The sequence below is a fragment of the Pangasianodon hypophthalmus genome, chromosome 30 (assembly GCF_027358585.1).
Source record: "Pangasianodon hypophthalmus isolate fPanHyp1 chromosome 30, fPanHyp1.pri, whole genome shotgun sequence".
NCBI lineage: Eukaryota > Metazoa > Chordata > Actinopteri > Siluriformes > Pangasiidae > Pangasianodon > Pangasianodon hypophthalmus.
This window is the reverse complement of record NC_069739.1, coordinates 6,112,962-6,126,332: the sequence shown is the minus strand read 5'-3', so window position 1 is coordinate 6,126,332 and position 13,371 is coordinate 6,112,962. Positions and strand designations below refer to the sequence as shown.

The 13,371-nt window shown below is 38.0% G+C and overlaps 1 protein-coding gene across 1 annotated transcript in view; it reads right to left on the bottom strand.

Moving 5' to 3' along the window:
• Window positions 1-7,874: 7,874 nt before the first annotated feature.
• The window catches only part of LOC113529180 (gamma-aminobutyric acid receptor subunit rho-2), a 31,649-nt gene continuing 26,152 nt past the window's right edge, over window positions 7,875-13,371 (bottom strand). The window contains exon 9 of the mRNA XM_026918197.3: window positions 7,875-13,324. Coding sequence (XP_026773998.3) covers window positions 13,013-13,324 — 312 coding nt within the window. The 3' untranslated portion in view covers window positions 7,875-13,012. The remainder of the gene's footprint in view (window positions 13,325-13,371) is intronic.

Here is a 13,371-nt window from a genome sequence, read left to right as displayed (position 1 = left end):
TCGCTTTGTGCACAGGAGCATCGTCATGCTGGAACAGGTTTGAGCCTCTTAGTTCCAGTGAAGGGAAATTGTAATGCTACAGCATATAAAGACATTGTATATAATTGGTGCTTCCAACTTTGTGGCAACAGTTTGAGAAAGAACCACATATGGGTGTGATGGCCAGGGGTTCACTAACTTTTGACCATATAGTGTGTATATTGAAAGCACTACAAATAAGCCATTTAATAGCCTATAGAAATCAAGTTCTGAATATTAGATTCTGGAAAAGAATCAGAAATCAGCTTTGTTAGCCAAGTACAACACACTCCTATGAAATGACCGATGAATTTGACATGGTTAGAGTAAATTCAGTTCAATTTGATTTTTATACAGCTATTAACACACACTCTACTTTTTCACAAAGCATCATTCATTCATTCATCTTCAGCTTCCCTTTATCCTGGTCAGGGTTGCTGTGTATCCAGAGCCAACAGCAACACTGGGCGCAACGCTGGAGAATTTACTCTGGATCAGACTCCAGTCCGTCTCAAGGCACCATGCACACACACATTCACACACTCATTCACACCTAGGGGCAAGTTAGTGTAGTGAATCCGTCTACCTGCATGTTTTTGAGCAGTGGATAGTAACCAGACAACCCAGAGGAATCCCAAACCAACACTAGCAGAACATGAGGAACTCCTCACACACAGTGGCCCACATTGCACCACCCTGTCCTTGATTATTTTCCTATAAAAGCATGCCCAGTCATGTTTATTCCCTAAATAAAAGGTGTAAGGAATGAAGTAGAATGGATATATGGCATAATTTAACCACTGGATAATACAATTATACACACTTTCATAGTTTGGAGCAAGCGATTAGCCACATAAGTTTGCAAAAATGTTTTTGAATATTGTTTCTTCCTTCTACTTTGATGTAACTTATGCAGTTATTCTTCATAAATCACCCACAACATGATCATTATTTGTGTTTGCACTTCAGGTAACTGTGTATGCATGCTTAGTAAATCAGAGCCCAAGTGAGCAGCATACTATCAACAGTGTTCGCTTTGTTATAGTATAGTGCTCTCCAGTGCTGATTTCAAGACTGAAAGTGTTTTCTTTCCCTTGTGTGTAAGATTAGTGGGGTTTATGTCAAGTTTTCGGTATTGAAAGCTGTTTTTCCTGGACTGTTCTTAATACAGGTGTTATTTGTCAGGTTATATCATGGCATTTATGTAATTTGTTTGTCTTGAAGCATTGTTTTGCAGGAGTTCTCTTCTCAAGTGACTCTCGAGTGCTGCACTTGAGATCTCCTGCATTTTAGAAAACAAACGACGTTTTTATCTGTCTACATGATGGTTAGACTGCAATCCTCAGGAAATGCAGTCTGTACAACTCTCTGTAAAATCATTCTACATTTCTGCCTTGGCTGCTCAGCCTGAACTTAGTGTGTTACACCCGAGGCTAGACATAAATTCTGTGCTGAATTTAACATAAAGAACAGAGAGCTCTCTGGGCCTTCTGCGCCAACCCTGCAACATTCAGAGTGTAGTCAGAAAAACTACTCTTTATTTTTTTGTCTGTTTGTGCCTTGTTTTTTTTTTATTTTTATTTTAGCTGGGCTGAATTAGCATGGCTGAATTACTGCTACAGCATCCTCGGTTCAATCCTGAACTTGATTACTGAAGATGAATGAAGGATAATTGTCATTATCATATGTATAATAGAACAAATATTTTTTGGTCATGTGTCCCAGTTTAGAAGAAAATTGGGACCATATCCATTCTATCATGTGTAGCTGATGGTTTAGGGCCAGTAGTGGCTCTATAGCAGTTACTGTGTATCACCTAAAACACATTGTACCCAAAAGCAGACACACACACACACACACACACACACGCGCACACACAAACTTGCAAAAAAAAAAAAAAGAAAAAAATTATTATGTATGGGAGAGTATGAGCCAGTACAGCATGAAGCACACACACACACACACTCGCAAAAAAAAAAAAAAAAATTAATATGTATGGGAGAGTGTGAGCCAGTAAAGCATGAAGCACACACACACACACACACACACACTCACAAAAAAAAAATTAATATGTATGGGACAGTGTGTGAGACAGTACAGCATGAAGCACACACACACACACACACACACACACAAAACAACCTTTTCATATGTATGGGAGAGTGTGTGAGACAGTACAGCATGAAGCACACACACACACACACTGACTTTATTCAAAGTACTGCTACTGTAGTAATAAAGAATAGCAAATCATCAGGAAAACTACTCAAGTAAGAGCAAATAAGTCATGTGGTGAAAAACTGCTTGAGTAATTACTTTACAAATGACTTTTTTTTTAAATGTCTAAAACTAATCTGAAAATATTCTATATCTAAGGAATCAAATTTTCAAACAGTTATGTTAACTAGCTAAATAAGCTATGCTGAAGTGAACACCATCTCCATTATCAAGGGGATATAAAGAAAAGTAACGTTAGCTGCCTGCTGGAGTTTCAGTAGCTTGCTAGGTTTGTTAGCTAGCTCATGTTAATTCATGGCTAACCGTACATGTTTCCGCAGGTTGGTTATTGAGCTGTGAAAGGCCAATATCTCTATGACTTGCATAATTTGAAGATCATCATATTATCATACTTTTCTCTTTGGAGCAATTAAAATTGAAGATATCTGATAAATTGCTCGCTTGTCTCCACTGTCTCAGACATTGCTGATGCTGACTTAAGAATTTGGCACCTGAAGTGTAGAGTTTTGTCAGGAAACTGCTTAATTTTGATGAGTTAATTATAAAACGGAGTTAATTATACTCAAAACAGTATTGTTACAGTGAACCATGTACTCAAGTACAGTAATGAGAGTACACGTAGATTCTTATCATGAAGCAATTTGTATGTACACTGTATGACCAAAAAAGTTTGTGCACACTTGAACATCACTCCCATATATATATATCTTCCCCAAACTGTCTGAAGCACACAATTGTACAGAATATCTTCGTATGCTGTAGCATTACAATTTCCCTTCACTGAAGCTAAGAGGCTGAAACCTGTTCCAGCATGACAATGCGCCTGTGCACAAAGCGAGCTCCGTGAAGACATGGTGTGTGAAGGTTGGAGTGAAAGAACTCGAGTGTCCTGCACAGAGCCCTGACCTCAACCCCACTGAACACCTTTGGGATGAACTGGAACACCGACTGAACCCCAGACCTCCTCACACACCCCAGTGCCTGACCTCACTAATGCTCTTGTAGCTGAATGAACATAAATCCCCACAGCCACGCTCCAAAATCTAGTGGAAAGCCTTCCCAGAAGAATGGAGCTTATTATAGCACTAAAGGAGGACTAAATCTGGAATGGGATGTTCAGCAGCACATATGGGTGTGATGGTCAGGTTTCCACAAACTTTTGGCTTTTTAGTGCATATGTATGTATTGTTACTCAATTAAAAAAAAGACATACAAGGCTAAAAGATCTCATAAACCAAACCGGCACAAACATGCTTCTAACAGTATAAATCAGCACAAATAAAATACATAAAGATCTCAATATAAATAACATTTATTATAAGTTTCAACTTCAAGTTTCAGTGCTCTGCATCAGTGGACCTTCGTCACCTTCACCTACGTATACATGTCCATTAGATGGCACCATTTGACTGACAAGGCCATCTCTCCAAAGAAAAACCTCTGGAAACCTCTAGAGTTTTAACTTTTCTACTGATTTAGACCAAAGGTTCTGAAACTTCTTGCAGACCTCTTTAGCTCTAAAGGAAAATTCCATGGAATTTCCTCAGCACACATTCTACAGTCCACAGTAATATTCTGGATATTTATTGGAGCTTTTTGTTCCTGCTTTCCATCTACAGAGTTGACATTACTCATACATAATAGAATTATTTTTCTGTCGGGAAGCTCTGGATTAAACTCATTTAATTCAAGTGTCCAGTTGTGAATTTCACCACTCTAACAAAATAAAACAAACGCCACTGGCTATTCTTCACAGAGCCCACTTTGAGGACCACCGATTTACTGGAGGCCTACTGTAAGTCTACTAGTAAGCTAATTACACACTCATATCTAGCTGGTCACTAGTGCCTTAAAGATGCACTTTGAAACATTCAGAAGTGATTCTACACCTGTAATAATTACATATCTTTAAATATACTCTAGAAAACTGTGATTTGCAGTGTCGATATGTAACAGAGCTTCCTACTTTCTTCATTTTACGTTCCTGCTTACATATTTCTGGCCCAGAAACTAGCTCCACCCCCAGCTCTGATACATTTCCTTAAATAGCTACTTTTAGAAGGCAGTGTCAACACAGAAGGTGGCGCAGTCTGTGTTTTTATTGCAATTACGAATCGCCTCTCAAGCAGCAGAGGGCTATAAAATTTGCAAACCGCTCCTTTAAGCAGCAGTTATTGTCTTCCCATCCTTTCTGAATCCCCTGTTTAGCTCTTCATGTCTGAATCATCTCAGCAGCTCTGACGCGTTGTCATCCCATGACTCTCGCCAACGCCTTGTAACCTTTCCTGTCACTTTTGGCATTGCGACATTTTCATCCAGCAATTCTTTCCCTAAGACAGTTTGTGGCATGATTTTAATAAAATCCATATCCTTATCCAAGAGATAAAATGTTGCAAATGTTCAGAAATATCATTTTCCCCTTATTCTTTCTCCTGCCTTTAAACACCCCCATCTGTCTCACTCCCCCTACACAGAATTAATCTGGATTTGGTGGGTAGTGTTCAATTCTGAGCCAGCCTCTGTGTATTACATAACCCTTTATCTTCCCCCGTTTGTATCACTTCATTAGTGCTTAATCTGTGCTAAGCAGCTGTCAGCTGACTGACAGAACAGGGCTCACAGTTCAAACATCTATTCATATAGCTAATGCACAAACTGAAGATCATAAACCACTGCTCAAGGCTGGGTTGTACTCAGTTGTCTTTAGCAACTGCAGAACAATTTGTTGCCAGCATATGAATGGATAACTAAAGCTTTGTTCAAAATGATCACAGAGGTATTCTACAGAGACAGAGAGAGATGTGCATCACTGTTAAATATACATCAGATGCTTCCCCTATTTTTAAACCATACTAAGTAAATGAGATGTCTTTAATTACATATGATATAAGCTCTTTGCTAATTTTAATGCTTGTCTAAAACTATTAGTTACCCTTTAGCTACCCTTTTGTTTTCACTCTTTTATTGCCAAATGTATTAATCTTAGACAACTTTGAGTGAAAATCCTAACAAAAAGCCTGATTAAAATGCTTTTATTAAAGAAATCATTTCATTTCAGTTCGCGTTTTTACAAAAAAAAAAAAAAAACAAAACAAAAAAAAAAAAAACACAAGTTGTCTGAGAAACCATTAAGTTTCCTCTGTCCTGAAGAGTGAAAAGATAAAGCTTTACCTATAAAAAGCATTCACAATTTGCAAATGATAACAATGTTTTTAAAATAAAAATCAAAATGTTGTTCTATTTATCCAATTATAGTTACTTTTAATGTTGTGGATTATTCACGTATGTTTTATCACTTGTTCCCTCACCACGCTCTTTTCTGAGACTGGAGACTCCTTCCATAGATGAAAAATAAACATCTTGTTATAGAAAGCTTCACCAGATCAACAATTATACATTTCCTTGGGTTTTTAAGCCTCTGTGTAAGTCGTCACTATATAAATGATAATGTATAAGAAAAAGAGCATTAATATAACCCTGTGATTTGCCTCGCAGCCAGAACTGCTGTTCTAGAAAATGAATCAAAACATTCTGACCAATCAGATTTGAGAATTCAACAGGATCTTGGCATGATAAATAATAAATTATTAAAAGATTAATAAATTCAGTCGCACAGTTTCCACACATTTTGCTTATTTTGTATAGTGGAATGATGAGGTCTCACATTTACCTTTCTAAGAAAAAAACACACTTCATCACAGTGCATCATTTGGGTTTATGTGCCCACATAGCTCTAGCTGAGTGCACTGTAATTATCCAAAAGTGAATCCTGGTTGGAGCTTTACAACATGTGTTGCCGCTAATAGAATTTGAGGGAGGATGAGACTACAGAGGCTGTTTTCTGCAGAGATTTTTCATATTATTTGCCATCTCCAGTCTGGGGTGGGAGGCACAGTGGCTTAGTGGTTATCACTGTTGCCCCCCAACCTCCAGAGTTGGGATCTCGAACCCTGCCTCCACCCTGTGTGCACAGAGTTTGTTCTCCCCAGGCTTCAGGAGTTTCCTCTGGGTACTCCAGTTTCCTCCCCCAGTCCAGTTGTAGGCTGAGTGGCATTTCCAAATTGTCTGTAGTATGTGATTGGGTGTGTGATTGTGCCCTGTGATGGGTTGGCACCCTGTCCAGTGTGTCCCCTGCCTTGTGCCCCGTGTCCCCTGGGATAGGCTCCAGGCAGTATGGAAAATGGAGGGATGGATAGATCTCCAGACTGCAATTGACAGCATTACTTGTTTAAAAAAAAAAAACTGTCAATTGGACAGAGAAGTATGCATTTATTCTTCCCGTGTCCAATTCAAAATAGACGTCTCATCTGTTCATTACGTCAAAAACGGTAATGTGAAGCACCAATACGAAACAAAATATAATCAATTATCTATGGTCATTAACATTAATGGTTAAGCAATGGGTAAAGTCCTTTCTGAGGTTAAAATATGCAGGGAAAACATTAATATGAAGTAATTCAAGGACAAACTCAGCCACATTACCGTAACACCTGCCGTAAACAATGTAAACCCAGTGTCTTTTTTATCTATTTTGATTTAGAAACTCTGTAAAAGTTCAAATTGTCTACCTTAGATAATACTAAATTGTGTGCATTTTTTTTTTCTTTTTTTTTCTTACTTGTTCCTGCAATCTTTTTTCTTCCGCCTACTGATTTAACATTCAGTCGTGCTACAGACCCCTGGCTGCCAAGAGACGATTCCCATTCTGTAAACACTGAACCTCGACGACTCCTTTGAGAGCAACATATTATTTGTTTGTATGAGGGATTAACTCTCCTCAGAATGCAGTCTCAAACATGGATTACTGGCTTACACACATGCATGCATGCATGTCTGAGAAAGCAAGATCCTCAAAGGATTTAGAAAATCTCATCGAATAACAAACACCTCTGTTCTCTGGCACTTCTCAGAAAGAAATGTCAAGAGAAGGTCGACGTTATGCTAGTGAGATTTGTTCAGTTTAGCAATAAAGGTCTCTGAATTGCAATGAGGTAAAAAAAAAAAAAGAGAGAGAGAGATAGATTTATCTAGTGTGACACCTTGTCGATTATAATGCTTTTGTCGTGGTTTGTATTTACATGATACACATACACAGTAACCTTTTAGACCAGGGATCATTAACTGGAGCACCAAGAACCAGATTCAGTCTCAGCAAAGTATTTCAGCAGACCAAACTGAGCACTTGAAAAATACTGTAACAGAGCCGATAAACATATGATAGCCATAATGGCCATAGTTCAGTGACTCTAAACATGAACCAATGCGACTTCTTTAGCAGAGCCTCTGGTGTGACTTCTCCAGTCTGATGAATTTATGTAAATTATGTAGATGAAGACATTAGGTCAGAAAGAGGAGAGTTTTCACAGACTTTCACAGGTTTGTCATTTTATTTACCATCTCTGGTCTGATTAGTGAATTTTTTTTAAGTCATCCATCAACAAAAACAATTTTGAAAGAATGTTGAGAGAAGCATGAGTTTATTCCCATTAATTAAAAAAATTAATTTCATCTGGTCAGCGTAGAGTCAAAAATGGTAACTCCAATGATAACGCCACTACAGAACAAAATATAATCACAAAATACAATCACTTGTCTTATTGATGGCCAATAAATAATCATTAATGGTTTAGCATTAAAAATGTAAGTGTTGTCACCATTCATTCAAGTTAATCGCTTTTCCAATGTGGAGGATTTTCGTTTTGTTTTGGATTAGTATTTATATTTCAGTTTAAAAGTCTCCGAGGAATAAAACCCAAATAAATCAACACCATACTCTCACACCTGCCTCCTGAGTCCTTACTTTTCCCAACCTCATCGAAGGAGTTCAAGACGCCAAGCATGCAGCCAAAACAACTCGAGAAGCCCTTGCATGGCCTAGCCAATCTCCTGACCTGAATCTTGTTGAAAATTTATGAAGGATTTTGAAATTGCATGACCGTCAGAGGATCCTTGTAACTTTGGTGAACTGAAAATTATTTGCCAAGAAGAAGAGCCAAAACTGAACCATAATGCTGCCAAAAAACTTATTATTACTTCTAACTGTAGACGCCTTGAAGCTTTACTTGCCAATGATAGCTTTGCAGCAAAGTGCTAATATTTAATTTGTGGTGTCTGAATACCTTTTTCCCCAATTTGCATTTTAAACATTTTTTTTAAATGTCTGGTAACGTCTTTTATAGACATTATAGTAGACATTATTGTGGATATGTGCAATCAGCTACAGTCCAGGAAATCTAAATGTGGGTCAGTGCAACCAAAAGAGAAGTAAAACCTTTATTTAGAACTGTTAAAGTGCTGTTAAAAAAACAGACAAATGCTTACAGAAACATCATGGAAAGAAACTCACAACACAATCTCATGCATTTCACTTTCACTGTAGTTAAGTCTTATGCAACCTTTTGGAATATCTAGAAATAAAAAAGAAGCATACATTCGTTATGCAGTAAGGGTACAGCAGTCAGTATTAGACACTGATCTGAGGATTGGCTGTGTGTTGAGTGTGTTGAGTGTGCTGGCTAACCAGGCAGAAGACATGCCCTGGGCATCATGGGGTAAAACTGCTCTGTTGACCTGAATGACCATCTTGTCGTACAGGTGAGTTACATGCACATACCTGTATTAAGACTTTGGGCAGATAGTCGTTTAATTACAGAGATAAAAGTAACTTAAACGTATATGACAAACCTAAATCTAGATTTGTTGGATGTTATTTCAAAATCTTGGTTCATTTAGCTCAGGTTTGCCCTAAAACTTTGAGTCAATAGTGAAACCTAAATTAATCAAGTTAATTCATTTTCCATACCCATTTAAGCAAAATCAGCTAATTGGGTTATAGAGTTAAGGGTTAAAGATGATCACAGAACTGAACAAAGTTTTATGTATATGTATGTGCAAACAAAATCGATGACAAAGGAACAAATAATACAGTGTATAACATTATAATTAAAGCAGATCATGTGTAGGCTGATGTATTGCCATATTATAAAAAAAAATCATATGTCTTTTCATTGGAAAAGAAATTAATATTTCCCCTCGTTCCATGGTTTCCTGTAATAATTCTGTCTCTAATTTAACGAACTGACAACCTAGCCAATGTCATCAAAATCTCACTCACGCACTAGATTCAGGGGTTCTTCAACTTCCTGCAGTCAGACTCAATCTGAGCATAATCCATTTATTCAAATATTCAGCTTATTATGTAAATGTACACAATAGTACTGTGGCTGTTTATTACAAGCATAGAGCTTTTTTATTTCTGAAATTTCAGAAATCAGAACACAATAGATCCAAGTTGACATTATTTATAGGCCTACTTGTTTATGAGTTATCAAGGTTTGGATTACAGCCATTCAATTCAAGTGACCAGTCAATCTGGCTAATAACTATAAAAACGTAATATTAAATATAATAACTTTGATCATTCATGGAGGGTAGAGGTTTCCACCACTATAACTAAATTTAAAAAAAAAAATCACAGATCCCCTGGCTGTGCTTCTCAATCCCCATTTTGAGAAGCATTACCTTAATACCTTAATTTTCTGCCATAACAAACTCCGCTAAAAGAATTTAGCAAATAGAGAGGCATATTTCAGAAGGCTCAATGAAGCAAAAAAATAAAAACTAAATAAAAAATAAATAAATAAATATATTCTTCAAGTAAAATGCCACCCACATGAGATAACATATAACCCAGCCAACAGGCAGCACCTAAACACTAAAGAAATACATAGCTGTTTGCAACATCTCTCAAACTTTAAGGTGCACTAGTTAGAATCAGCTCACTAAATGTCCTAAATGATAATAAATTCTCACATGCATCATATAAGGTACAATTTTCAAATTATGGCTAAACGCAGGGCCATTTCTAGCTATAAGCGGCATAAACAGTTGGATGATTAGGGACTCTGAGCCACCAGCGGGTCCCAAGACAAAATTCTTATAACGCAAACTGAACCATTCTGGCCATTTTCCACTGACCTCTCTCATCAACAAGGTGTTTCCACCCAGAGAACTATTGCTCACCGGATGTTTTTTGTTTTTCGCACCATTCTGTGTAAACTCTAGACTGTTCTGTGTGAAAATTGCAGTAGACGAACAGTTTCTGAAATATACAAACCAGCCCATCCGGCCTTAACAAACATGCCACAGTCAAAGTCACTGAAATCACATTTTTTCATCACATGACATTGTGCTGCTGACACATGATTGGCTGATTGGATAAGTGCAAGAATTGTTGTATTGCAAGGATTGATGTTTCTCACTTGCTGTATTTCCTCTAAGCTGCCACTTCAGCTCCAGCCGCTTGATAAGAGACAACACCTCTAGCGGAATAAAACCTGTCCTCGTCCAGAGGGTGCATGATGTTTCATTTTCATAATTACTTTAAATATGCGTATTAATAAATGTGTCATTCATTACATAAACTGTAATTGCTGGCAAATTGTTGTAATATAAGCAGAATAAAATACTACAGGACGTGCTGTTTTAGGAAAACCAATAACTTCAGCATCACATCACCCCGTCATGGGCTACATGCCCCCCATCATGTGTTATTCCATATAAGCAGTCCCCTCGGAAACTATTGGAACGACAAGGCCAATTCATTCGTTTGTCCTGTACACCAAGACAAGACATTTGGGTTTGAGATCAAAAGATTGATATGAGATGAGAGTTTAGGATTTCAGCTTTTATTTCACGGTATTTACATCTAGAGGTGTTAAACAACATAAAACATAGAACCTTTGGTATAAGACCACCCAATTTTTAGCTGAGCAAAAGTATAGGAACAGATAAGGCTTGAAGTAAATTAAAGTAAATAACACTTGATATTTGGTTGAATATCCCTTGCTTGCAATGACTCCATCAATCCTGTGACTCACTGACATCATCAAATTGTTGGTTTCTTCTTTTGTGATGCATTTCCAGGCTTTTACTGCAGCCTCTTTCAGTTGTTGTATCGTTTTGGTGGATTTCTCCCTTCAGTCTCTTCTTCAGGAGGTGAAATTCTGCTCGATTGGTTTAAGTCCTTTGTTGTGTTGGCAGTGTGTTTTGGATCATTGTCTTGCTGCATGATGAAGTTCCTCCTGATTAATTTGGATGCATTTCTCTGTAAATTGGCAGACAAAATGTTCCTGTAGACTTCTGCCTTCATTCTGCTGCTACCATCATGAGATACATCATCAGCAAAGATCAGTGAGCCCATTCCAGAAGCAGCCGTGCAAGCCCTGCAAGCCCAAGCCATGACACTGCCTCCACCATGTTTCAAAGATGAGCTTGTAGGTTTTGGCTCATGAGCAGATCTTTTCTTCCTTCACACTTTGGCCTTTCCATCACTTTGGTAGAGGTTAATCTTCCAGAACTTTTGTGATTCATCTCTGTATTTCTCTGCGAATTTCTTTGGCCTTCTGATTCTTACTGTTGATGAGTGTTTTGCACTCATGTGGTATGACCTCTAGATTTCTGCTCTCGAAGTCTTCTTGGTTGTTGTCACTGACTGTTGTTTATGGGTTTTTCTTCACAGCTTTCACAATATATCTGTCATTAGCTGCTGTTGTTGCTCAGTACACCAGTGGTTTCTTTCTTTTTCAGGACATTCCAAATTGTTGTATTGGCTAAGCCCAATGTTTGTGTAATGCCTTGGTTTGATTTTCCCCATTTTCTTTCAAGATGGCTTACTTTTCTCCCATAGACAGCTCTCTGATCTTCATGTTGGCTTATCCTTTTTTTTTTTAACAACAAATGCAGTCTTCACAGGTGAAACTGAAGGCTAAAACCAAGAGTAGATGTTCAGAGCTATTTATTATTTAAACAATCCATCTAACAGGACATACCTTGGTAACAAGAAACACCTGTCAGTCACATGTTCCAATATTTTTGCTTGCTTACAAATTGGGTGGTCTGATACAAAATGTGCTATGTTCTATGTTGTTGAACACCAGAAATAAAAGCTGAAATTTTAAACTATGTTCTCATATTCATCTCTTGTTCTCAAACCCAAATGTTTTCAGTCTACAGCAAAAACAAATGAATTGGCCTTGCCGTTCCAATAGTTTCGGAGGGGACTGTAATTATAGTGTCTTTGAAAATGTGCACTGTAAATAGGACAGCTGATGAAACTGTAGCTATATCAGTAACCTCCTGCTTCATAATGATCTATGAATCTGCCTCACTTTATACATTAGATGCTGGTATAGTGGAATGGAGGTAAATATTGTGTTCCCCATTTAAATTATGGGTTGTTGGCTAGATGTGAAACCAATGCTCAATGTATAGAAACCATAAGTTCACAATTTGAGTCTGAACATCAACAACTCAGCCATGAGAGTGGCATAAGATCTGTGCTTTAAATTAGAAAGGAAGTTGAAGAACATGAAGAAAGTTGATTTGATCTCCCTCGGCAGTTTATCAAAAATCGAGTGGAAAAATCGGAGCTTTTCGAAAGTCAGTCAGACTTTATGGTGCAGCGTTTGCCATCTGAGCAGTGAAACATCCTATTGCCATGTCAAGAGATTAAAAAGGTTCTGCTATATATTAGATTGCTCCTCCATTATACACCGTACATCCATTTATTTGAGATTTCAGAATGAATAGCACAAGTCTGCGAATTTGCCGTGGGTTTGGCAAATTTTGGCAAATTGAGTCTTGTTACTTGCTTCATTCATTTACATCTAATAGACAACTAACTGTCTTTAGACTCCATTAAGATGTGCTGTAATGGTTTAATGTTCAAAACCCTGTACTCCCTAGCCATGAGGATTCACCAGTAGACGGACCAGTAGATGAGGTTGAAAAAGATGTAGGCTCCAGGAAATATCATGCGTGAGTATGTATCAATGGCATGAGTGCTGTGGATGATGCGGAAGCCGCGGAGGCCTTTCTTCTTGGCGCCTGTGGACTCATTGTCGACGGCGAGGTGCACCACCATGCGCTCATGTTTATCATTCAGCTCCTCAGGACCGTTGGGTGCACGGCTGTAACCGGCAAGGCTGTTGCTGTCTGCCTCGCTGTACGTCCCGTCCACCATCATGCTCTTGCCATGAGGCAGGCCACATGTACAAGGCAAAGACTGCTAAATCACAAACAACAAAGATGAGGGGCTTAGTCAGTTTGATTTTA